Consider the following 27,980-nt stretch of genomic DNA (forward strand, 5'->3'; position numbering starts at 1 on the left):
TTAAAAATATTCTAAATCACCCAGCACTACAGCTACTCCACTGCTTGTAACTTTTACTCCAGTCAAGCGTGCAGACCTCTGTTCATGTGTTTTCATTTTTATGGCCTTTCTGGTGTCCCTATTGCCTGCCTTAAACATCTTTTAAAACTGCTAGTAAATCATACTTCACTATCTATAAAGGACATTAGAAGATTGTATCAAAATTATACAAAACTACTAATTTCTGAGTTACTTTCTCTTACCACCAGCACTTCTTGGACCACACAACAACCAGGAACAATTAAGATCTCAGTCAGTGAATGCATGTTTAAGAGCACATAGTGTTAGCACTAAGAAAAGCACAGCAATATTTTCCAGAAGTCAGATTCAGCAGACACACTCGGGCTCTGCAATGCTCACACGTCCTTTTAGGCATTCTGTTACTGCACTGCGTAATGCCAAGTTATATATCCAGATATTTTCCTCCAGGAAGGCTAATAACGTGGATACCTCTGAACAGTGCTCTGAAATTACAGCTTTCCTTTGCTGCATGTCATGGATCGCTTACTTCTTGTATTAGATTATAAATGGCCATGCCAAGTTACGGGTGCGTGTACAGCACGAAACACAGGCGAGCTCCTAGCAGAGGCCCCTGGTGTGACTGAAATTCAGCTGCTGCTAATAAGAAGAAGGGAAAACATTTCCATCTGTCTGGATTGGGGAAAAAGGATTTGTGAGCCTCTGATTCATCTGCATCCATATGCTGGTATGTAGACAATACTTATGGACACACAGACATATGTGAGGCAGCCAGCAACAGGAACCAAATCAATCACAGATCACAGCATGTGATTTGCCTAATTATGAGTAACACCTCACATTTTTTATCTGTGCAAAAAGCACTCTGTGAGCGAGCAGATGGTGCTGCTAGGGGATGGCACCAGCCTCGACAGTTGCAGATGCAGAACATTTACACAGCGCGCTGAAAAAATGACACAACACAAGCTGCTTCCTGGGAAAAAGACTCAAATTGAACAAGTGTCACCAAACAAAATACACATATTTATTGATGTTCTGAACTTATCTGATCCAGCCCCTCTCTTCCAATCAAATATATACATGCAGGTCAGGGAGTGATGCTATCTAGACAGCTTTGAAGTCTCTCAGAAGTGCCACGTGAGCTGCCTGGCACAGAGCGGTGGAGGTGCAGACCAACCTGAGTCTAGTTACAACCTGCAAACCATTTAAATCCACACAAGCAGGATCAATAGGAAGAAGCCCTGCAGAGAAAGCAATTACACTGCAAAAGCAACTGTACTACAGCAGGGTGAGGGCTGGGAGGCAGGATGCAGGCAGCCATCCTCACCTCTGTGATTACCCACTGGAGCTCTCTCCCATGCATCTGGCCTGTGAAATGACAAGGTGCAGCCCAGACATGTTCCTGCAATCAAAGTGTTTCAGTTTCTGGGCTCCTGTCACAATTAAAAAGCTCTTCTTTATGAGCCCCATCCTTTAGGTTTGCTGTGCTCCATAGGTAAATGCAAGGTTGTGCTTCAGGAAATGTGTTTGAAGGCACAGTGAACTTGTGTTTTCAACAGCTTCATGGCAGTAATAATCTCATTTCTTGGATCTGCAATTATTTATTTGTTGGAGACTATACACTTGCTGCTGCACAAGGCACAAAGAAAGACAATCTGACCATTCCTGGTGATAGAAAATTCAGATTTTCTATTCCAATTCTTTTATTTGTTGTTTTTCTGCATTTTTTTTTCCTGAGCTGCTGCAAATGCATACTCTGGTGTGACAGGTTGGAAGCAGCTATAAAATGATTGATGAAAACCATATTTAGGCCTTGTTGTGGGAATATTTATTGTAGAAATATGCTCAGTTAACCCTGTAGGGGAAGGGCAGAAAAGGAAAGCTGGGCCTATGACTGTCCCTCTGATAACAAAGTGATTTATCTGCTTTAGTTGTGGTACAGGGTTATGGGGTCACAGAAACACCAGCACAAACTGGTTTTGAATTGCTGAAATCCAACCACTTTGTTTCTTCTGCTTAAATGATCAAGAGCTGGCTTTAAGAAGGATGCTCTGTGGGTCTGCATGACCAGACAGTCTTCCTCCCAAGAATAAGCAGAGGGGCCAAGCTCTGAGCTGCAGAGCTTGTGAGTTAACTCATATTAATTCAAAGTGTGAGTTAATGTCAGACATAAATTATCTCATAGAGGAAGAACTGCAAACCTCCACTGCCTTGAAGAGGCTGAAAGCCCAGCACTTGAGGTGGGAGGGCACTTGGACAGGTAAAATGACAGATGCAGTTAAGCATGGACGTGGAACTGGGCAGATCTGGAAGGAAGATCCTAAATCACACTGCACACACGAGAGAGAGCATGGCAGCAAAGGTGTGACCAGCAGCAGAGCTGCAGAAGCAGGATGCTTGTGTTGGGATTTGGATATATCTTGTGGCTGCCAGTCAACAAACACTCCTCAGTATCTGCTCTGGGGTGAGGAGAGGAGAGAATGCAGGGTACTGCTGTGGTACAGGGCCCATGAGCAAAAATATCTCCCTCACCAGCTCCACTGGGGATCTGGGGAGTGGTATTTCAAGAGATGTCAGGCTGGCAGAAAAAGCAGCAGATGCTTTTTCCATGCCTGGAAGAAGACAGGAAAGTTGTTTGGGGAAATGGTGAGTGATGGCAAAAGCAGCCAAAGAGAATGGGATGTGTGAAGGTAAAACAGAGCCCAGGGAGGAATATCAGAGCCAAGGACTCCAATTACTCTTTGGGCAATCAGCAGGGTGGCTCAGCCTGACTGTTGTCTCCTGTTTTGAAGAGGTATTTTTCTGCTGGTGCTTTTATTCCTGAAGTTCTCCCCAAACTCTGGAGGAACAGAACTGATCGGTGAAGGCACCCAACCAGTGGCTCCCACCAGCAAAGGGCACAGGAGGGCTCCTGCCTGTTCCCCTTTCTTCTGCTTCACCTAAGCTACACCTCCCAGAGTGCTGCATAATAGACAATGCTGCACAGAGAAACAAAAAGCCTCCTGCTCTCCCAACTTTGTACCAACATCAAGGCTCATCATTTATAAATAACAGTTGGGATCTTCAGAAAACAAAGAGCAAAGGTCAGTTTGCAGGAGGAGCTGGTGTTTTCAAAAGGTAGCAGAATACAGAAAAGATATTTTGGCTTGAAGCAACAGCAGACATACCACCAAAGGTGCTTCTCGAGCCAGCAGCTGTGACAACATGCATGCCACTGCTCTGTGTGGCCTTTACTTCATTTAAAGAGTGAGGGATTTTCTGAAAAAAACCTGGAGGCTACAGGCTCTGAACACCCAGCCATGGAAAGCAGCAAAAGAAGCCTGTTCTGGCTCATCCCATCAACTCACTGCCCTCCAACCATGGACACCAAGACCTCAGCTTCAGCTGAGCAGGTACTCCTGGCCTCTTACAGCAATTAGTGTGTGTTTGGATTAGGGATTATTTGCCATTCACTGGGTGACTTCACCTGCGTGTATGAAACAACAGCGATTCCACCTAAAGGAAATAGCAGCTGCTCTAAGGTCATGAAAAGATGTGACCACTCCTAACCTGCAAAATATACCTAGAAAAAATGGGATTTTAAGAAAAAATAATGAGTTGTTCACACTTTTACTAATCAACCTAATCAAAGGAAAGACAACAGCTTTTGGCTGAAAAACAAATCCTTCCTGGAGAGTGATGTTTGATCTGTCAGACAACTGACCTCTCTTTTCCCCTCAATCAACCCACTGCCTTCAGTTTATTTGTTTTTCTGTTTTTAAATATTGATGTCCTACAAAGCTTCTGGTTGGAAAAAGCACATCTGACTCCTCAGCTGTGCTGCCTTGGGCTGCAGTCCTGTCAGATCACATCCAAGAAGGCTCAGTTTGCACTGGCACATCAAAAAGATTTCCCAGGCACTGTGGAGTGCAACACAGATGATTCAGTGAGCAGCAAAGCTTCTCCCCAAATCAGTCACCACCCATTCCTGGTGCCACAGCTTTTGCAGCTGCTGCTGCCTTCTTAGCAGAGAATCAGGACTTGGATGTTCACCACTCTTCAATGGATGCCCCATCACAAATCAGCCCCTTGTCTAAATCAAGAGAGAATCACTGGCATCACATATTCTTTTGCTGAAAGAGAAGGAACTAGAAGCAGAATATCAAGCTGGAAAGAAAGAGAAAATATAAAGCCTAGGTCATCAAAGCAATTTTAAGTGTCTAGTTTTAGATTACTCATCAAGAATCCAATAAAGTAACCTGCACCAACTAAGATACAGTGGGAAATCTTGGCATTTCCTCAGCATTTTCATGAACAGTTATTTACAAACCACTGCTGAATCTGAAATAAACTTAAAAAAAAATCCTTCCCTGGTAGACCATGAAGAAGAGTTCTCCTAAAGAAGATGTCCTTAGAAGGGATATTGCTGGGAAAATGTGGATGACAGCAGGACTGGATGCTCCCTGGGGAACCTCAGGGGTGCACAGGCAAAAGCCAAGGAGGCTTTAGCTCTACTCATCCACAGACAAAAAAAATAAGGCTTGAAAGTGAGGAATCTCCTGCAGTTTTATGCAAGGATGGCAAACAAGGGTTGTGTTTGATAGATGAACAAGGAAGAAATACTGTGAGTAGAAGCACTTTAAGTTTTCTTTTTGTTCCACAGGTTATTCTGTTTCAGAGGGAAAACGAGGAGCAGGCTCCTGCCAGTACTTCAAACAACCTGCCTCAGAAAACTTTCAGGCCAGGCTGGAAGCAGGCCTAAAAATCCAATGGGACTCAGAATTACAGAACATCAGGAGGAAATCAATGGACATGTAGCATTTTATACTGAAAACCTAGAGTAAATCAAGGAAAAAAGAAACAACAAAAAAACGGGTGCCATGGAAACCACTTTCTTTCACCACCCCCCAAGAAGAACAACTTTTACTGCATGTGCTGTCACAGGAAACATGTTCCAACCAGGAAGATCTTAAAAGCCAAAGAAATGGTATTTTTTTCTTTCAAGAGCAGCAAGCTAGTTTTCCCAAGACCCTCAACAAATCTGTCCTAATAGAAAAGGAGCAAATTTAAATTTTTCTTGTTTTTACCTGTATTCTTCCTTCTCCAAGTACAACATCCATTATTTAGGAATAAAACAATCAAAGAGGTATAGCAACTGGTGAATGGAGCCTGGAAAATCTGACTTTGCTTTCCTGTCATAGATCAAAGAACACATGAACTGAGCTGTCTGCAAAACCAGTTCTTTGTGCCTGCACTTTCTAATGACAGCACAGCTTGTCTTGTCAACTCCTGCCTTACAAAACACATAACTTTCCTGCCCAAACAGTTTTGATCAACAGAAGAGTTGCAGAAGCGTTTGCTGTCCTGTGGTAAGAAGATACAGAGCTCTGCTCTTCAGGCTTCTTGGAAACATGAGGAAAACATAATTTTTCTTTATAATTGGATCTTCCTATTTGTCTTTCAGTGTTTCCATTTTCTATTTTTCTCTATCTTCCCTCTACCCAGACTGCATCAAGTTTTATTTCTTTTTCATTTTTAGTATTAAGAAGTTGTTTTTGTACTTCAGCCTCTACAAAGCAGCCAGGATCCTGACTGTCAGCAGCAATGTCTAGACATAGTAAATCCTTAAACTCAAAGCCTTTGCACTTCAGAGAGAGAAATGCAGCCCCCAGAGCAGCTCATGTTTTCTGTGCCCCACTGTCCTCCTTTTCACAGCTGAAATAAAAGTGATTTCTGGGATTGTGGCAAAAATTCAATGCAAAAGCTGAGAGCCCACAGAGCTCACTTTGAGCTGGGATGCCCATCACTGGTTTTTGTTGCCACAGGGTCCAGCTGCATATGTTTAGAATGAAGAGGAGGTGGGAATCGGGTCAGAGCAGCAAAACAACACATGATCTGAACAGTTTCTCTCCCCTCACACGAGCATCTCAAGCAAGAAATTTTACTTGTCAAAGGGAAAAAGCAAAATACCTCGAGAGATCATTTGGGAGATTCTCTGTCTCCTTCATGTTTAGCTCCACAGCTGTTAACTTCTCTACATCAGCTTCAAAGTCCCCCCACAAGAAGGTGAAAATTGCTGAGTATAAAATGCTTGTGCACCTTATGGGGTCAGATATCACAATGATCATATCACATTTACTGGACACAAAGCCTCCACTGATGTCAGGGTAAGGAACCACAAACACGTGGTTGCCAGGGTTAGTTCAGAGGTGCACCCAAAAGGCAAATCTAGACAAAAGCTGAAGTAGGTAGCCCACTGGGCACAGCTGATTTGCTTTAATAGGTGTTGATTACACTGCTCATATTGCATGAAATTAAAAAAGCTTACAAATGTTATGAGCCATTACCCTTCCATTTAAGAGATCTTATGACAAGTTAGCAACATCTAATGAAATCCTTTTTAAAATGCCATAGGCAGTTTCCATGAGATTTTGCTTTGAAATGCAACTTGTGGAGTTACTTTTGAAAGTTTGTTTAGATCAGAGCTTCCCTTCTTGCACATCTTTGGGATGCTCTGATTTGATAGCTGGTGGGATACTTCAGTTCCCTCTTGTGCTCTCAGTGTGGGGCACACAACACCAGCTCCTTACAGAAACAACCAGAAACAGGCATAGCAGGATTTAATTCTGTTATTTGTCACAGTCTTTCAGCCAGCCTACAAAATTCCCTGCAAAATTCAAAGCTGAGAGACTTCTGACCAATTTTACTATGAAGGTAAAGGGAAATATTTTCATAGTTGCTGCAAAATTTACTTAACTTTCACCTCTTCAGCACTCTGGAAATATCACAGAGCCACTAACTGGCCCCAGAGTGCTGGGGCAGCCAAGGTTCAGACTGAAGTAGGCTCTCTGGATTTCATTGCTTCAGAATGAAATTTATTATTGGAGAGCATAGCAGTTTTATAAATCCCACTGGGCACTCACAGCCTACTGCTGTCCACAGACTCAGATCTGCTTTGGACAGCGATGGCAGAAGTATCTGTACATCAGGTGAGGGTGTTTCTGCCAAAATGATGCCTTTTGCAACTTGTTCTTCCACTGAGCCCCCTGACTGCCAGCTCTCCTCTGCTGATCTCTCTCTGAGTCAAGCAAGCAAGACTCAAACTGACCCAGCTGAGAGACATCTACAGCCCAAGAATATTGGAATCTAACACAGCACCAGAGTGGTGCCACAAGGATGATGAACAAACCTTTCAGGGAGGACTGGAGATGGCCAGGCATGGCTGCAGGAAGCTTGTTTGTCTTGGCTGTGCCATCCACAGCAACCTCCATCTTTTTGTCATCTTCTGATCCAAAACTCAGCCAAAGCAAGCCATGAAGATGCAGTCAGAGGAGGTGCTGCAGAAGCTGATCTTGGGGAGTGGGAGACTTTTCTACCTGAAGCTACAGTGGCAGCTGCAGTGCCCCAGAGGCCAATGCCAGGAGACCAACAAGTGCAGAGCTGGCAGGAGCTCCCACAGGCTCAGATGTGTCACAGTATTCAGAATCACAGAAGATTCCTCTCTTCTCTGAAGGACCAGGCCAAAGGGAACAGTGAAATGCTGGGAGGAGCCATGGCTGCAGAGGTGGTGGGAGCAGGCAGGGACAGCTGAGTGATGGCAGCATGGAGAGACAAACTGCATTTCCTCATTTCCACCCTCTGAAGGTTTCAGTGAACATGCTGAAACCCTTAAGCACTTTTCTAGACCAAATCACCAGGAAGTAAATCAATGTCCTTTTATTTCTCTGTGAACTTTGACAAAGGAAGAAAAGGAATTATTCTGCCTTCTCCCTCAAAAAATAGCAACCTGCTTTCACGCTATCTATCTAAAAGCTACATTTCTACTACCCAGTTTGAGCCCCATACAAAGTTGCAATTATCTTGCCATCTGCTTTCCCTTTTTATCCAAATTAGTATGTTATATTGCTTATAAATATATATTTACGGCTGAGGCAGGTATGCCCCACTGCGGGCACATGTCACTGTTTAATCCAAATGCATGGTTTATTGTTTTGCAGTCAGTATTTTTAGCTTGGAGGCAGGTATACCTGCAGAGCAAATAATACAAAAGAATATGGCCATTACAGAAGTGCTTCTGTGCTTTTAAATTATAGCACTTTTATTCCAGAACTGAACAGTGAGACAAGTACATTGGCAAAATAATTATTTATCACTCTTAAAAGCTTCCTTTAAAATTTCTATCATTCAAATACTGGCTGGGGAGAATGCAAAGGACAGGGAAACATATTTTATGCACTTGCTGGTCTAGCTTTTATTCTGATAAGAACTTACTAAACACCAGTAAAGGGAATAGCAGTTATCAGCCCTAATTCAGAACTGTGAATTTTCCAGGCCAAACAGATGCCCTTGCAGAATCCCAGCCAAGTGTTGACAGCCCCAGTCCTCCTTCCACTGGAGCCACCACTTATTTTGCATGGCTTTAAATGAGGGCAGGTTTGCTCCAACAACCTGAGCAAGCACAGCGCTCTCAGAGAGACACTCCTTGCCACACTGAGTAGGACAGGGACCTCTAACATGCCCCAAAGAAAGGAAAATAACAAAAAGACACAGTCCTTTGCCTCAGGCTTTTCTTTTGAACTATTTTTTTTTTTTTTAGCTGATTAAAAATAAAAGGAAGCAGACCTTTACCATGAAACCAGCTATATACACTAAGAGATCTCTTTATAAAGACACTTGAAAATCTCCTCAAAATCTGTTCAGAGAACTTTTCCATCCCTTTATATCTGTGCAACAGCAGAACTTGGAGCTCCCCCAGGTAGAAAGGTTGGTGCCCACATTTAGCTGTGCTCCCAGACCCATCAATAGGAGAGTCTGAAAGAGAGCTGAAGGGACAGGACCCCAGTCAAGTGCTTCTCACTGAAGCAAAGTCAAAGTTGTCAGGCAAATCCATACTCTTGTCTTTAAAAATGCGCAGTGTAAAAAAAGTAAAGCCCAGGTGTAAACATTTGCAAACTGAGTTTATTTTTTTTCCTATCTATGCACTTGAAATGAACATTGAAAGGGCAAACCCATCCTAATCCTATCATGGCAATGTCTTTCTCTGCTTCCTGAAACTGAGATTATCATCTCATTGGTTGTCAGACAGCTCCTGAGAGAAGTAATTCACTGGATTTTCCTGTGTAATCACAGCACAGGATTTTATTTCTGTTGTTATCTGGATGGAAAATGCACACAGCTTGTTCTGTGTCTTGCCCCTTTCCAGTTACTTACAGACCTGGATGTGCCAGGCTTCAAAACATCCCAACTGCACTAAGAAAGCTAAATCTGGGCTAACTCTAAATTGCAAGCAACTTGCTTCTCAGCAGCTCATCTCAACACAGGCAGGAAAATTCCCAGTTTTAAATTTCTATTCCAATTAAGGCAATGAAGACTGAAGTCCCCTAAACTGTTGCCACTACTTTCCAGGACATAAAATTAACGATTCCTACTGCTGTGTACAACTTTCAGTCAAAGTTGGTCTGATTTATAAGCAAGCAGATGGTTCACACGATAGTCCACAATAAATTACAACAGTTAGAAAGACAGCTACATTTTGAGAGTGACAGTGCAGCTGAGCTACAGATGGGTTTATAGATGACCCTTCCAATTTTTAATAATCTTCATAATTTATCTGCAAGTAAAGAAATGTGAGAATTCCTAATGCACCTCCTTGACTAAGAACAAATCACTTTTATTTACACAGGCAATACGTCATGGTCCAGTTATCTTCTTAATTAAAGGCAGCAAGATGCTCATGTTCCATGCAAGTGGCATGGAAAAAAACACTGCTCAGTGTGCAATATGTTCAGCTGGGAGTTCAGGATGCTCTCAACAGTCTGGGAAAAGGGAACACATCCATCTCCTTTCTTTAAAAAAGGCTACACCCTCTCCTCTGCATAAAACCTGAAGAGATTTTGGGGGGGCACTCCTGGGAGGGTGAGGGCAAAAGAAAGCAAATCTTGGGGGTGCCAGATACAGAAAGAAACTGGCTGGAAGCAGCTTTGAGAAGTCAGTTCATGTCAGTGATTTCTCTGCCTGGGACCACACCACATCCATCCAATCCTTCTGCTAAAATCTGGAATTTCAGTTGGAAGGAGAAGCACATCTAAGACAGCTCCTCTGTCTGGTAAGGTGATCAAGGGAGCAGGACCTAGCAGGGCTCTTCAAGGCACAAACTACAGAAGCTCAGAGGTGCCCACCCAGCAGTGTCCTGGGATGACATTTGAGGGCTTTTCCTCCTCTCTAACCCCTGATCTTCCCTTCCAGCCAAATCAATTTGAAAAACAAATACACTTTTAAATGGAAATCCAAAACTATCATTAAAACAGAAGGCAGAGCTCCTAGGAAAGCAATTCTGTGTGTAATTTTAATTACCAACTTCCTAGGATTCAAGAGATGCAGCAAAGGAGAGGCACCAGTGACAAATTCAAGCTTTCAAGAATAATCACAATTCCCATTTTGGAGGTATTTTGGCAGGGATTTCCCAGCTCTGCAGCACATGGGGGAGCAGCACCACAGAGAAACATGAATGGGAAAATCCAGTGCATAGAGCTCATGGGACTGAAGCCACTTACACAAGAAGTGATTTTTCCCTGCCCTTTCCAGGCAGCAGCAATGCTCCTTCACCCACTACACAGAACAATACTGAAGTTAAATTTGTTGTGTTTATTCAAGAAAATAAATTAAATTCTTCTATAAATAACCAGCATCTAAAAGTTCTTTGGCGTTTATATGAGACCATTATTTATTACTGTACACATCACTTAGGTTGTTTAATTAAACATATGAAAAATTGTATGTGTCAGATTATTCCTGGGATGCTCTTTACTATGTTATTTGTCATATTTGTTTCTGTTACTCTTCACATATTTAAAGCTGCATTATGCACTTCTGAAAACCCAGAGAAGATCACTCTAGAATTAGTATGGATGTTCATCTGTTACTGAGCTCTGAGTTTGGCACTTTATTTTAACAATATTCATCAGGTTCAGGAACTGCTGCCACACTTCCCTCCAAGACAACACTGGGTCATACTACTGTTCTTTAAAAAGATCCAGTGCTGATTATTTAACAATATTTTTAAATATCCTGTAACTGTAAACCTTTGATTGACTGCAGTCCTTCCATTTGCTTTCAAGAGGCCAAATTCACACACAGCACAAGAAAGCAGAAGTTACCTGAACGCAGTAGGATCTCTGCTGTTGCCCCCAGCCCAAAAATAATTCCAGGGTTACCACAAGCAACCCAAAAGCCAGCACAGGCTATTCCAGTTTATTCCAAAAGCCAGAGGAACAATGTGCATGGTCTGTGTAACTGTGTGGTTCCCACAGGTTCCAGATCTACTCCAGATCAGACCTCCTGGCTGGCAGCTAACAGCAAAAACCTCCTGGAGGGGGGATGAAGCAAGGAACACACACAGGCCTTACCTTACACTTCTTGCTCCTGCATTCAGTAATCTGTCAATGGTGTGGAAATTACTTTCACAGCCTCAGGAAAGGGACACCTTTTGCACTCCCTGACGTTTTAAAATGTAGATCAATATGATAATATGAAAACAGTAAACTCCCCAGTAGCAAGAAGTAGTTCTCACTTCTCTTAGCAATCAAATATTATTTCCATCAATGTAACTAGAGAAAAAGAAATGTAGGTAGTGATTTGTCAGTCTATTTATCAAACCAACTGCTGCACCTGGTTCCCACATATTTTATATTAAAAGGTGAATGACATATAAGGTTTTACAGGTTCCGTTTTAATTCAGGGCTGAAAGCATTTATAGATATGAAGGTTTTCTTATTAAGTTTTCTTCCTTAGTTATTATGCTTGTTCAAATCAATTCCTAGCCATCTTACAGAGGTTACAACCTTCAATAATTAAATGGGGTATCGTATTGGCTGTTTTGTTCATTATGCTCCAAGTTCCAATTTCTACAAGAGCACTGAAATGCTGAGATAAAAGGATGTTAAGTTTATTTAATTAGCTATCTGCCATTGTTATCAAAAGGGAAGGCTGGTATCTGACTCAAATTAACACTTTAGATCAGGAAATAAGACAGATTATATCTTCTGACACGGATCCTGGAAACTCTGTAGTTGTTTCAGTTATTTTAAAGCTGCTGAGAACATACAGGATTGCATTAGAAAGAGCAAAAGTCACCAACAGCCAATGAAGTGCTGCTATGAAAATGTTATTTCAATCACACTTGGGTTCTTTCTCATTTCCAGTAGTTAATATTCTTGCCACTTTTGTCAGGGAGTCACTCTTAGCAGCATTGAATTTTAACTACACATAATTTTAAACCAACATGAAATAGGACTGAGTACATAATATGGGCTCATTGTGCTAATGAACAACAGATCAGGCCCTTGTGCCAAGGCACCACCTCTCTGCTACACAGAAAAGCTGTAACTGGTTAAAAGTGAGCTGAATTTCAGAACTGCCATCCCTCTGCCTCAGAAATAACAGGTCCTCCAGTTGAGGGCTGTTTAGGATTTACCTCAAAAGAAAACAAAGACAGTGTGAAACTTCAGAGGTCCTGGAATAGTTTTAATTGTGGCTTACACAAACCAGAGCCGTGGGTATCAACTCTGGAACTGCCCAGAGGATTCAGTGTCTGGATGAAGTCCTCAAAGCCTGGCTCCCCAAACTGCATCTGTCTAGAGAGGACAGTGGCCAAAGCAACTTCTTCAGTAGCCACATCACCCTGCCACCCTGTTTCTTCCTGTCAGGGCTACAGAAACAACCTTATCCTTTCCCAAAAACTTACTGGTCTTGATCTGATTTCTTTGGCGTAGAGAGGTTTCAAGAATTCTGAATCTCCTTCAAGCTTCAGACCCTTTTCTGTGATCCTCAGGTTCCCCATTCCATCCTGAAAGACAGTAAAAAGAAACAACCCTATTAGTTACAATTACTAAATTCATCAGGCTGCCAATAGCTGATTTCTTTTTCCACTGATGATAACATGTATAGCACTGGGAGGCACTAGAGAATGAAATTACTTGTGTTATTCTTGTTGCTCAGTTTCTGTGCAAAAAATATTTCTATTCAGAACTATCTGCAATGCCCCCCAGTAAACCATTTACACAGATGAAAGATGTTCCTTTAAGCTAAGTCATTCTCTACTCACAGAGAGGCAGTGATGCTCTGTGTTAACAGGAAACTATTCACTTTAATATTCACTGCCTGCCTTTATAATATAATAATATACCTGCTCATTCATAGCAAATCCCTGTAAAGAGTGTCTGATTAATATCTGTACAGATACATTCACACAGAGGAGAACTGTACCAAAATATATTTCACCTCTGACACACAAAAGTTCTAACTTTTATTAAGATGAGGGATTTATCTTCACTTAGGCTATAATTGCTTAGAAAGGATGTGTAAGAAACAGTGTGGGTAGGGAATTGCACAAGTACATCTATAATCAAAACCACATCAAGTGTAAGGTATTATTTCCAAGATTCAGAGTGATTGTCAAAGTTTGCAAGGATTGAGGTAAACTGTTTATTTCTGAGAAAAAGATTATTTGAAGAATACCTTTTTGCAAAAAACTGACTGAAATCACCAGGATTGGAGAGTAATATGAGCATCTCCATGCCTAACTCACAGCTGTTTTGGGGATTTTATGGGAAAGGGGAATGCACATGGGTAGAAGGCATAAAAAGATCAAGAGGAGACCAGGAAAATCCAGGAATACCACATGTATTTGGATCTACATCTAGCATGCTTTCCAATCCAGATGCAAAAATGAAACCCCATCCGTCTGCTTCCTCTTCCTCCCACTGCAAGAGCACCTCCAGCCCCAGATGAGGAATCAGTGTCTCTCCAAGAGACTGGAGATCTAACCCAGACAGATTTCCATGAACTGCTGCCAAAAGGCCTGAATTTGGAGGGATGAAAATCAGAGACACCACAGGGCTCAGCAGCAACACTGGTCACCTGCCAGAGATCTCCCATTCCAAGAAGTGCCATTCCCAAGTAATTCCCTGCCAAGTTAAGACTGTTCTTGCCAGATCCTGGTGTCTTGTGAACAAAGGTGATGCTGCCATCTCATTTTGAACTGCAGGCTGTAAGCAAATTGAGAGACAGATGCTGGAAATGCTACTGAGAAGGGTCATAAAATGCCACTCCCCACATTTGCTGGCCCTAGGTGTAAAATATCAGCCTGTGAATTCTGGGTTGGTGGTGGCACAGAAGGGGTTCATTTATCTCAAGAAAAGTATGGAGAAAAATGAGTGAAATATGATTATGCTCCAAAAAGCCCAGATTAAATTTTGATAGCAGTGTACTTTGTGATTTGAGCGAGCAGGAATTATTACAGCTATCTGCAGACCCTCACACGTTTTGGGCTGCTAAAAAAAATCTCTTCAGTTTTGGTTTTTTTCCCAAAAATAGATTATCTCAGTAAGGTTACAAGCCCTGAGGGCTTTCACATAGCAGTGTCTTCTCTGGTTTTACTAAGAAAAGCTGCAGGTCAGGCAAGCTGTGTGCCCCAGGCAGCTGCAAGAAGGACCAACTCTGTGGACAGCGATGCTGACCCCTCCAGGGCTTGCTCCCCAACTGAAGTGGGGCAATGCTTTTCCAGTAATATGGACCCAGGGATAAAAAGGGACTTGTCAAGCCACCACTGGAACTGTGACAAACCAGAAATTTTGATGACACACGACTCTGTTCTGTTGTAATGACACAGACCCAGAATCCCACACTGCTCTTCTTTTGTCTGTTTCTCTTTCTCTCCTTCACCCTGTCTCCCAAGTGTGGTCCAAAGGATTTTTACATATAAAAATGTACATAAGGGAAGTTTAGCTGACAGCCAGCAGGTCCTACACATCCCAAAAGAGGTGTCAGGCCTACGGGACAAGGTACTACAACCAAAACACCAAGGGGACATTTGATTAATCACAGTTGGTGTATGCTCTTACAAACCCACTGGATTGGAGAGAGGCATTTCCTCATGCTTCTTTCTCAATCTTTGGGGAAAAAAGCAATAAAATATCAATCTCAACCTCCACCCTCCCCTCACCTTTCTGTCCTCCTGCATCTGCCATTAGCAATGAGAGCTGTGCCCACCACACATCCCCTCTTGAATTCCTGGTGTTTGGGAGTGGATCAATGCTTAGCACTGTCATGTTTCTCATGATTAAAGCTGACAGTTTTTCGTGGTGACAGTCTGGGTCAGCAGGTGGAAAAACAAGCAAAGGTTGTACCCTTTTAACAAGTATCTTGGCTTCTTATAATACAATCACTAGAAAATTATATTCCTCTATGATTTTCCATTAGGGAAAAAAAATAAAAAATAAGAAGCTCACAGGATTATACAGAGGTCCCACATTACAGATACATTAGAGAAATCATTGTTGGAAAGACTACTTCACATGTTGTTTTGGATAAAGCATCTTCATCCCCCCTAAATTATATGGTTTAATAACAAATAAATGTCATATTCTGCTACAGAGAATAGATATGAAAGTTCCTATGAAATTTCATGGACTGTGACCTATAAAATGCAGCAGAAAACTGCCTAGAGTGACAAAGACCAAGATGTTTTATTAAACACTGTGTCTGTGATTGGTATATATCCTTATCTGCCACTCTTCTGCTTGTGAATAAGGAGTGGTATTGATTATTTCATACTCTGCCATCTGAAAATCATTGTTTCTCTCCTTTTTACTAACAGACTCCTCAGCAGAGGGAATGACTTTACAGTGCAGGCACAAGCCAGGTTCGTGGGAGCTCCCAGGAGGCAAGCTCCAAACAGGAGGCAGAGTTGGGAACCTTCCATCACCACCTGCTTTAAATTTTTCTGCTTTTTGGGAGGGCATGGCAAAAACTTTCACATCAATTACATCATTTATGCCCTCTCTCTTTTTATGCAGTGCCTTGTAGTGGACATGCATAAAAATTTATGTGCTATTGCTGACTGCTCTGGGTTGAAAGGGGATAGCAATCCTGAAACACATAAATGTCATTTTGGTGATGCTGAATGGGAAAGGAATTTTGGGTTTTAGTAGCTTGAGAAGCATCTCATTTTTATACCCAATTATGAATGATGGTATTACTGTTAGGGGAAGAGCTCAGCATTGATGATGTCTGATCACCAAAGCTCCCCTCTACCTTTTTGTGGCCACACAGGTGGCTAAAGCCCAGCTTGTGTTTGTTTTATTTTTAAACAATTTGGGTTACTTTAATTTTACTTTTAATTGCAAGGCTGGTAGCAGGAAGATCCAGCTAACAGAGTAAGACAGCCACCCTTACCAGAGACATGTAACTCCTGTGGTAAAGGCTTAAAACTGAGAGTAGGCTTAGATTAGGTATTAGGAAGAAATTAGGAATGGTGAGGCCCTGGCACAGGGTGCCCAGAGAAGCTGTGGCTGCCCCTGGATCCCTGGAAGTGCCCAAGGCCAGGCTGGATGGGGCTTGGAGCCATCTGGGGTAGTAAAAGATGTCCCTGCCCGTGGCAGGGGGTGGAACACGATGGTCTTTTAGATCCTTCTCAACCCAAACTTTTCTATAATTCTCCAATAAATACCTGGATTGGTTCTGGCTGCACTGATCTGGGTTGATTCCACACAGGGACAGGGAGAATTTTCAGTGCTGTCTCATTCATGGACAGCTTTGTTAGACCAGGCTGTGCTCACGCTGCAGCTTAACCTACTCAAGAACCAAGGTGATGCTGACACACATTCCGTGTCCCTTGGTGCCAGGATCCTTTGTCCTTTACAAACACGAAATGCAGCCTCAAACTCTTCTGTGCTTCCTCTCCTGGCATTGCTGAACAAATTTCCTGTTTATTGAGGTCTTTCTAAGGATTTTAAGGACACTGGTGACGGGTGACAGATTGCTCCAGCTGTCTGCTGGCCACCACCAGCTCCAGTGGGTGTTTCCCACTGGTTTTCCCTGCACCTCCATCCTTTCCAGTTTTCAGGAGAATAGCTGGCAAGGTTTGTCTCTGCACAGCAGGTAAGCATTTATTTTTTTTTTTGCTAGGAATAAACTGAAGTTATGTTCAGCAATGTCCTGTGGGAGAGAATTATCTTTGGAGACTGCTTGTGTCAGATGGCTGAAACACCTGATTATCGTTGCTTGTATTATTGATTGCTGTGCTCTGCATTGCTTCCAGATATGTGCAAGTTATTACACAGCTCAATACATCCAAAGTTAGGAAAAAAACCTCAGCAAAGGCAAGTGACCTCATTTTTTTTTTCCCCTCCTGGGAAGATATTTGTGCTGTCCTTTTCTCTCTGACTTGACATTAAATGTTTCCAGATTCCAGGTATAGAACACATCATTGCCAGTTCTTCACAGACTCAAACTTGTTTTAATTGCATCTGCCCTCCCTCCTTCTCCTCATTTTCTTCAGCTAATTCATCATCTTAATAAGGATCCCAGTATCCAGCTGTGGATCAGCAGCAATATTTTCCTATGGAAGCCACCTACCAGCAGCACCAGTCCTATGAAGTTAAATCTGGTTACACAGCTTGGCCCAGAGCAACAGAGGTAAGATATAACAGAGATAATGTGTGAAAACTCCTTCCTCTGGCTTAAGACCTTGCTTTGAGACCTCATGTACAGACTCAAGTCTGTGTGGAAGCAGAGAAAACCAAGGCAATGTAGCATTACACAGCATCCAGGACCTGTGTGCACAGATCCAGGATTACCTGTGAATTGTACTGTGAGGTCTCATGTTCACAGCTGCCATCACCTTCCTCTTCCTCTGCTTCTTGACCTCAGCTGTCAGTCTGATGCCTTACTGGTGGCATTTGCCTCTGAAGGTGACAGGCCCAGGGCAGGAGAAACTGTGCTGAGACTTCAGGGGGTGAAGGAAGGTGACCCCAAGTGCCTTGGATCACTGTGGGACAGAGTATATCCTTCTCCAGGGAAGGAGGGAGATGCTGGTGAAGCACAGCTAAAATTCTGCAGCTATGTGGTGCACTAAAACCACATTATAAATGGAGCAAGAGCAGCAATCACTGCTGCCTGCAGAAGGCTCCATCCAGAACCTCACGACAGCCTGGGAGGAGACACCTCTAAATAATCTCTGCTGCTGCAGCCATCAGTAGCAGGAGATGTGGATTTAAATGAACACAGACCAGCTGTGGGAGTCACCCACTGGAAAAATACCTCTGCAAGCTGATGTTAAAGTTATATGAGCTCTGTTGGCACTTTTAGTTCCTTCCACAGGTATGAAGTTATTTGTGATAGCCACAGGAAAGGCAGGAGGTTTCTGGCTTGTGAAGGAATTTTGTACAAGCGGAGGAAACTGCCTGCAGACCATGATGGTTAATGTAAAATTCAGCCCAAACAAAGCCCTTGCGAAGCTCAGAGCCTTTCCTTCCCAATGGTAACTCCTGCTTTTGTGAGCTCCTCTGCTCACAAAACTGCAGAAACAGAGGCAGAAGTCGAGGAGGATACACCAAGAAGAGCACAAGGGATGAGAGGACATCCCAGCCACAGCAATGAGACTTGATGCAGAACATCTTGGCTTCACTCCCATTGGGCTCACAAGATTTGGGACAGCATTAGGGATGATTTCCATGGGCACATTCCCACAGCACCCTTCTCTGTCTGTTCCTTCCTCACTGACCAGGTGCTCCCCAGAGCCAACACCATTTATGACAAAAGGTACTCAAAGAGCCCCATGAAGCTCATGTGGAAGGGAAAAGACACTGATAAATTTGCTGTAGTGGAGATTAAGGAAAAAGTCTTAATGAGCAGGAGAAACAGGCTCAAATGTGGTTTTCCAATTACTGTTTCAAGTAAGCTACAACTGACCAAAGCAACTAAATCTCACCAACTGAAACAATTCCAAACTAGTGTTGGAATAATTTCTAAACAATTCCTTCAGCCAGAGCTTGAAGAAAGCTCAGCTCTGGATTTACTGCATAGTGCTGGAATTACTCTAGGCAGGAGGTATTACTTTCCAAAGCAAAGTGCTAGTGAGCTTATCCAAAGTATGGTCAGGTGTGCCACCACAAAAACCAGGATTTTGGGGAATTAAGCCACCCCATCTGAGAGTACATTTTGCAGGGAAAAAGATTAGCAGACCTTCTGGGGAAATGATTATGAATCCCAGCATTGTTACTACAACTCAGCCATCGCATGCAGAATTCCTCTCTAGGGTAATGATTTCCCTTTCCACTGGTACAGCAGGGAAGAGATGGAAACTTGGCTTTCAGTCCTCCAACTCCTTGTTACAGAGCACTTTGGCACTGCAGCATTATAAAATGAGCCACGCTCTCTTGAGCACTCTTCGCTTTTTTTCTCCAACACAAATAGTAAGGTTTCACATCTTACCATCAACATACATTCCAAATATGTCCCTGGAATTCTCCATCTTTTTTAGTCCAGCTCATTACCATAATTATGCTAGCTAAAAGGGAAAAGTCCCATCCTGCAGAAATTTGTGCTCACTCAGAAGTGGGAAAAAAAGATTTTTATACTCGTAGGAACAAGCAGCCTTCTAATGCAGTGATTTAATAACAAAACCAGCACAGAAACTCACTGATGCACAGGGTGCAGAAAGAGTTCTTATAAATTATGGCCTAATGCTCCTTAACTATGATAATCTGTCAATCACCAAATGAAGGATAGAACAAACACTTCTTTTTTCCAGAGATCTTGGACACAAAGTCCTCTGTGGCATTGCTGCTCCAAGTTACACCAAGGCTGATTGGACTCGCTCATCTTTCCAGAGCTGGAAGAAGTTTCCAGGGAGAAGAAGGAATTTTTAATGTTTTTTTTTCCCTTTATGTTAGTGGATCCCTTTTGTGCTCTGTCCTTACACTCTGAAGTAAGATTTTTCTCACTAATCCAGCATTTAGCAGTTCCCCCCACCAGCAGTGAAGCTGCAGATTAAGGCCTGGCAGCGTGAGGAGGAAAGCAGCAGCTCTCCTGTGGTGTTTCTGAAGGTGAGCTCAGAAATGGGGCCAATTATTGGGTCACTTTTGTCTGATGTGAAGATGCCAGAACAACTCAGGAGCACGAATTAGAGCATAACACCAGGCCTGGGCAAAGAAACGAGGCCCACGCAAACACACCCAAAACTCACCCCAACACCCAAGAGGGCTCAAAGCACAGGTGAAGAGAGCCAGCAGGGCTGTGAGCACTCCAGGTCCCATCCCTCAGGCTGTGATGATGATCCCATTTGATGATCCCATCCCACAGATGGATTTTCAGGCTGTGGGGACACGACTGGAGCTGCACTGACCCTCCCAACCCCACAGCTGTGTGAGAAACTCCCTGCCATGACAACCCCAGCCTCCAAAGGGGGGTAAGTGTGATGTCAGTGCATGTTTCCAGTTGCTTCACTCACTCCACTATTACCTCCTCTGTTTCCAAAAGCCAGCAGAAAGCAGGGTGGGCGGGGAGCAATATTTTCAATTTCAATATTTTCAATATTGCACCTCAGTTAATCACTGCTGAGCCCCCATTTAGCCAGTACCAGGCATTAACTGATGAGCCTGCACTTGCAGATAATCACCCTGTGCTACCTCTGCAGTCAGGGGAGAGAAAATGGCCAAAGGGTTCCTCTAGAACCCAAATCACTCCCTGGAAATGCTTCTTACTCACTGCTGTGGGTGAAGTCACCCTCAAAGGTGACTTAGGAATTTTCTGGTTGCCTTTAGATTGCTGCAATAAACCTGGAGCTCAGTGCAAAGTGCACTAAAAGTGCAACAGGACTCAAAAAGAAAACAAACAGGTTGTCAGTCAAACCAATAAGCAGATATCATGAAATAAAGTATATTTAAAAAACGTGACTCCAACTATATCCACATAGAGTGACTTCAGGGATTATCTTAATGACTTTTTATTTTTTTTAATCAAGACTCATACTTTCAGTAAGAGACAGGAGATAGAGTGTGTTCAATTTATTTACACAGGTAGGTAATTTCCTTTAAAATAAAATTCTCTTTTTCAAGAGGAATCCATAGTCCCATGGTTAAGAAACTGCCCTCAGTGCAAAAGAACCACCACTGAATTTTTTTAGCTGTATTTGTCACAAAAAATATATTATTTTGCTCTTTCACTATCAGAATATACAGAAAAATAATTTAAACTGTCTTCCAGACTTATCTACAGTGTGTCTATGACATTGATTTTAGTGAGAAAGGCTCTGGGGACAGCAAAGAAATGAGAGAACTGAAAGTGCTGCTCCCAGAGAGGCTGGAATAAGGATATTGCTTCTATTGCTATTTGAACAATTGCCAGTAAATAATTATTCATAGAGGAAAATATATGAGTAAGTTTAGGGCCCCTCACCACCAGGAATGGTGGGCAAGGAATGAGATGTGATCCATGGAGTGCAGCTATTGATTTCAAATTGCTCCATCAATTTACACCCACCTGGCACCTGGCCCTGAGGCAGCAGCAGGAAATCACTGGTGGAAATAATGGTTTGGGTTGGAAGGGAGCCTAAAGATCATCTCATTTCAACCTCCCTTAGACCAGGTTCCCCCCAAAGGGGAAACTGAGGCACAAAGTCAGGTATCCACCAACATGAGAAAACTGTGCCAAGGGAAGCACAACCAAAGTCTGTCTCTCACAGCCTGTTGTGTGACAGCACTGCAGCTGAGAAACCATAAATATCCTGCTCATGAGAAACAACAGGTTAATTTTAGCAACTTTCAAATGCCAGTAATTCTGACTCCAGCTACTCTCTCATCTCCCTGCAGTGTGCATCCCTCTGCCTCCTTGCCAGAAGGTGCATCATGCTTAATGCCCCTTTTATTCCTCACAGCTTTCTAATGCACATTCAGAAGTGTTTACTAGACTAAAATCAATGCTGATTAAACAGCAAGGGGACTGGGAACTTGCTGGCCATCAACCCAAATCCAGAAGCCTCCTGCGAGACAGAACTTTCTGATGTAATATCCAAAAGTATCATCACGGTAGATTATACATTTGCAAAGCAACAGGGAGATAATTTTCCCACTGTTTACTTTCTGAGGAAAATAAAGGCAATAAGGCTTTTTTTTTTTTTTTTTGGTATCCAGAACTCATGCGTGGGATGCTTTTAATTTCAGATTATTTATTGAGTGGGTGCTTACTGAGTCATAGGGGACTTTTGCTAGATGCCAAGAGATTCTCTTGGAATTCAGGAATACAATATTATGTGTGTGAAAGTCAGGTGGTTACCTGAAATAGCCAAAAATCACATGCAAAAATATACAGCTGGCATCAGCAAGTGACAACAGAGCAAGAGACAGCAGCTTTTTAAAATATTTTTTTTTAAACAGGGGGTCTTAAAGCCACAGGGAAATGATTGCTCTTACTGTGCTTTGGCCTTTAGAGAGCACAGCTCTGTGTGCCCCTTTGTTGCAGAAATGAGTCTTCTTTGGGGATATTAGCATTTCCTCCTTATTCTGCTCCTTTTTGAAACATGACACCAGCAGAAACAAATGCAGTGACTCACAACCTGCACAGTTATTAATTTATCCACTGTGTGCAACCTCACCTCAGCTTTAAAAATCTCCTTCAGCAGCACTAAGATTATTTAAATCACAAAATTTTTTTGAAATAAATATTAAGTATCTCAGATCTGGATTTCCTTTATAGTGAAAAACCTCTGAGCATTCCTGCAGGCCAAATTCTGCTCTGGGCACAGTCTAGCAGCAACACCCTCATGAGTCAGAAGTGATGCTCCCTCCCCTCCAGCCTGGCAGAATGAGCAAGGGTGAGCAGAGCATGTGATGCCAGCAGTTTAAACACGTTGTATTCTCCACTGGGTGTCTGCAAGCTTTGGCAGAAGCTCCTGGTTATGCTCCCTGGGACCTCTGCAAAGAAAATAAACAAACCAGCACAGGAGGAGGATTCAGCCCTTGCAGGAAGAGGCTGCCCCTGTGCTTGGCATGCTTGCAGGCAGGGAGATGGGAGACAGCATCAGGCTAAGTTAAAAAACATTAAATTAACATTAAAATAATGAACTTGGTGAAATGTTTTTGGTCAGCCAGTGCTGCTGGCTGGGAGGTGACAGCGATGCTCCTCCACACAGCTCTCTGCAGGCAGAGCAGGGCTGGCTCAGAGGCAGCAAGAGGCAACTCAGCTCTTCATCATGTTCCAGTCCGGGCTCCCAGGGTAACCAGGACTTTCCTTACAGCTTTTTGGCTGTTTTGGCAGCCTGTGCTTGTTATTGCCTGAATAAGATATTTCTTTCCACAGGAAAAGACCTCTGGGGAATAATGACACATCATCACCAACTGCTGCACTTGGTTAGCGACCAAACTGCTGGAGAAGGAACTTTTACCCATTAAAAGAACAACAAGGACAGAGCCAAACATGCCAAGGCTAACACCTGCATTTCCCTTAGGCTGTCCTTTGCTGAGCATCCAGACCTTGCCTGCAGTCTGCCTGAAGCCAGGGGATTTCATCCCTCCCTGCACATCTGCAGCTCTGCCCAGGACACCGGAGCTCTGCACCTCTGCCACCTCCTCCCCTTCCATCCACCTAAACCCTGAACATTTTCCTCTCTTGTTTTGGCTTTCCTCGCTGACCTACTTGACAATGTTAGTGAATTTAATCTCAAAGCACTCAGGGATAGAGGGCAAAAAATATTTTTCCCAGGCTACCGATAAAGAACGGAGTTTCAGGGAGCTTAAATGGCTCAATGGGACATTTTGGTGACCAGAGGAAATTTAGAGCCCTATGATAAATTTGGGATATTAATGTAAGAATAAAGTCAAACTGCTGGAAGCAATATCTTATTGACAAAAGTGCTAGAAAGCTGCAAAGGTAATAAATGAGGAATTGAGATGGATTACTGGGGATATACTTTTGAATGTATTACTCAATGCCAGCTGTTGGGTACCTTGTGAAGTCCTTACATGCCTGGGTAAAATACTGCACCTATAAATATCTTCCCTGAATGGGACTATTAATTAGAGTAACTGTGCTAAATGTGGTCAGTGACTTGTTATCAAGGCAGAAGTACTAGTCCAAATGTTAATTATTCTAATTGGTTCTTTCCAGTCTGTCTTTGTGGACGCTGTAAAAAATGTATAGTTCATAGCTGTGGCTGTGGCTACATATCACGGCTCTTTTCTCATGCAAGGTTTATTAAAAAAAAATCCAATTTGTTCCTTTCAGATATTGGTGGGGTCTTAAAGAAACAAGCAATCTTGGCAACAGTGCAATACACGGCATATCTCTAGGAAATCCTCAAAAAATATCAAAAATAGGGAATAAATGTCTAAGAAGGGGAATGGGACCAGCTCACCAGAATGCATTTCTATGAGATGCTTTCTGCTTTATCTGCTTTATGAAACAATTCAAAAATTATGCAATACCTGACAAAAAATTCTTACTTTAATTGATGTTCTAAATTACTGTAGGCTGTAGGAGACATTCCTGAGAAAACCATGTTTATCCATCTAATGCTTAGAGATTATGTCACAATGTTTATTCCCAACGTTTGTTACCAAAAGCAAGCAGCAAATGCTGCAGGTCAAAATGTCACACATCTTTGTCAGAAGTCCTAGAATTTCTTCAAAATGAAAGGCATTGCCTAAATACAGGGTATTTCTAATAAATGAAAAGCTTGTTTAAGCTTGTCATGGTCAACGGCATCCTTTCTAAAATAAAAGATAAAAAAATTCCCCAAAACCCCACTGTTCTTATAAAGAGGCAGTGGAAGCCTTTGTAACTTGAAAGACTTTTTTAAAGACTAAGCTTGAAAAGAGCTGAAAATCCTCTCTATATAACTTAAGGATAGTTTGAGTTATTTTGGGCAGAATTTTAATGTTTGTGAAACGATGAAAGAAGCAAAGGAATATCTCAAAAGGCAGACTCTACTGAAGGAAAACAAACATTAAACACTAATTATATAGACACAGGGAGTATTTCTACTGCTCAAAAAAATAAACAGAAAGAAAATTGGGATTCAGCTGCAACTCATTAACAACCTGTACTTTCAAAGCTTATTGATGTGTCTAGGGCAAATATTTCATAGGAATATTGAAATTTACAGTGAGGCTATACACAGCCAAAAATATAATCTCTGACTCAAACCCTCCCTTGTTCAGCATTTCTCTGATCTCAATTTTTTTTGTCTCAGCTTTTTCAACTTTTCCATATCCACTATGAAATTCTGCAGTGAGTTTGTTAAAGTCCTGCTAAAGGTTTTTTTTTACTTTCATCCTCCTCTATTACAACCATGAGGGAAGAAAATCTTATGTAATTTAAGATAATAATAGCTTCACTTAAATATCAGACTAAGTATTTCTGGAAAAGCATTGGAAGGTAACATCAGTAAATAGAGAAAATAGCAGGGTATAAAATTCTTATTAGTAATTAATTTGTCTCTTTCAAGACAGCTCCCTGAATGACGTGCAGGTAACTGAAATGAAACACATTAATTGTGTTAATTTATTGCAGAATTTAACGTGGAACCTTTACTTTTTCAATTTTTAAACAAGTTAAAGTCCCAAAGAAAACCCAAGGTCACCTTAAACAAAACTTTACTTAACTTTTGGATAATGCAAACCACTTACATATACATTTACATTTTAAATTTTCCTTTGGCTATTGAATTTGTACATTATTAGTGTCTTGTTAAGCTCTCCATAAATCTTTCAGAAAGAGTCACTTAAGTCTGTGAGCTCTCCATGTTTTGGCTCCCAGAAGTGTTTGGGACTGCATTCAAATATTTGTGTTCTTCAAGTTCCAGGAAAAATCTTATCTGTCCCTATAATCACCCAAGGAATTTTGCATAGAACAGCCTTTTATTTTCAGAACAAAGAGAAATCACTTGGCAATCAGTTTCTCTTTCAACTGATGGTTCAGTGGTTAGCTGCTGCCTGTATCCAAATCTGGAAGAAGCTGACGTGGAAAAGGGGAGTTGGCTCTGCTGAAATGGCCTTTCTCCTCCCCATTGCATGAAATTTTGGTGAAAGCCAGCCTCCAGTTTAGTTCAATTAGTTCTCTAATGCAAGATGAATTCCAGCTCATAGACTTCAAACTCCTGTTTATTGCTCACGTTGTTTTACAGAGCCACAGTTAAGGAAAGCTTGTGCCATGGTTTACAGGGGCAATATCTAAAATTGGTGTAGCCATGAAACATCAACAGCTGCCCTTGCATTGCTTACAGAGTGTCTTTCACTTGGAATGGGAGTAGAGATGAATATCTGTGAATTCAAATTAATTAATGGCCTTATGTATCCTGGTGTGGACATTCAGTAGGTGCTTGTTCAGCAAAACAAACGGGTGTGTGTTTAATTGTGGTTCATTCCAGGCTGATCCATTAACTGTTGTGTGTCTTCCCAAGAATGCACGTTCATTAACTCTAGTTAATTACTATTCAATTACCTTGAGTTATAATATGGCCCTAAACACCAGTGCAGACAGACCCCTGGAGATTCCATGTACTTCAGCCATTAATTAAGCTGTACCATGTATTGCTGGTAACTGACTACATCTAGTTTTGAAATAATAACCTCATAGCTATGCTCAAACTGTTTCTTATTAGGATTTTTTCAAATCTCCTATATGGGGTAATTGGAGTGATAACATTTCTTCCTTGCAATAAAGCACACTTGGTTATTATTATTGCTGCACTTGGCCAAAGATGTTTTCCATGTCATCATTTTTTTTTATACAACCCATTTATTAAGATGGAAAGAACAGCTTATATTTGACCTGATTATCTCAGGATGATACTCTCATGATGACAGATGTTTTGTAAATTTTAGGGGGGGTTATTTCCTTTCCAAATGTTTTTAAGATTTTTTTTGACAGCCTTTTAGTACAAATTTCAAACCAGTACCTTACCATTTCACATTTTGATATTTATAGCTTCTGCTAACAGAAAGGCAGCATAGCCAATACCTTTCTTTTCACAAACTACAGCAATTCTGAAAAACAACAGCAAGGAACAATTGACAAAGACCTGGGACAGTCATCACAGCAAGAAACTAAACCTTTTTAATAATAAAACACAGCAGTGAATGAGTAATATGCTGGCATCCCTCTCCAACACTGAAATGTATTTAAGAGAAATAAAGTAATCAATACCTTCAGAATATTTGAAAAGGAGACAGAAGTTAAGGCCTTAGGGTGCAACTTCATAAAAAAAAGAATTAATGTAATTTTTTTTTCATGTAACACAGACTCCACATTAAAGGTGAGAAAAAAAGAATTAGAGCTGAGACTGAAGACAAAGCTGTAGCAATAAATGTTTTTAAAATTGGTAAATTCCATTGGAATATATTTCTACTCAGCATTTCTTCCCTAAGCTAATGGAGCCCTTCCTGGCACCTCTATCAGATGAAAACTGAACCACTGAGAACTTTTACTGTTTTATCTAATGGAGCCCCTAAAATTCTGCTGTGAGCTGGGGATGGGAGGAGGGATCCAATCCCAGCAGCTCCTCACCCAACATTCACCCCAGGAAAAGCTCTCTGCCCCAAAGGAGGTTTTTATCACACCATCAACAAAGCAAAGATATCATAAGTACCCATTCCCCCCTAATATTCTTTAGCCCATGCCAAGAGAGAAGCTTTACAGATTTTGAAAACCTGTTAAAGTTCTCAACTTCTAAACAAGTGAAACTGGGATTTGGATATGTGTGTCTGTGTGTGGATGCCCACCCAACTGCTACCAGAGCAGCTTGCAGCTCTTCCAGCTATGGCCCTTGTCAATCTGAGGAAAAATAATAAAATTATGGTTTTGGTGTCCCCTGTTAACTGGGGATTGGGCAGAGGAGGCTCTGCACTCATCTCAGCAGACCAATGGTTCCTAGGTGGGCAACAGGAATAGAAGAGACAGAAGAAAAACAAGTGAAAGACAAATGACACATTAAAATAGGCATTTATTTCTGGGAGTATATTTAAAACAAAACTTGTATAAAAGTAGCAGCAGATTTCTTTGTTTCTGAGTCACAGAACTGTAAGATCAGTTACTCTGCTAACAGCCATTAAACCATGGAAAAATTAACTCCCTGTTTCTGCTCACTGGAGTGACAGAAATCAGAAGGAAAACAGCTCTTCCCTCCCCTGGGCCACATCACAGGGAAG

The 27,980-nt window shown here is 41.9% G+C and overlaps 1 protein-coding gene across 4 annotated transcripts in view; it reads right to left on the bottom strand.

The window, feature by feature from the left end:
* The window catches only part of SGCD (sarcoglycan delta), a 305,900-nt gene that overhangs the window by 62,746 nt on the left and 215,174 nt on the right, over positions 1–27,980 (bottom strand). For all 4 annotated transcript variants that reach the window (XM_015642158.3, XM_015642153.3, XM_019008187.2 and 1 more), the window contains one exon: positions 12,740–12,841. In XM_015642158.3, coding sequence (XP_015497644.1) covers positions 12,740–12,841 — 102 coding nt within the window. The remainder of the gene's footprint in view (positions 1–12,739; positions 12,842–27,980) is intronic.

This window comes from Parus major, chromosome 13 (genome assembly GCF_001522545.3).
Source record: "Parus major isolate Abel chromosome 13, Parus_major1.1, whole genome shotgun sequence".
Taxonomy (NCBI): domain Eukaryota; kingdom Metazoa; phylum Chordata; class Aves; order Passeriformes; family Paridae; genus Parus; species Parus major.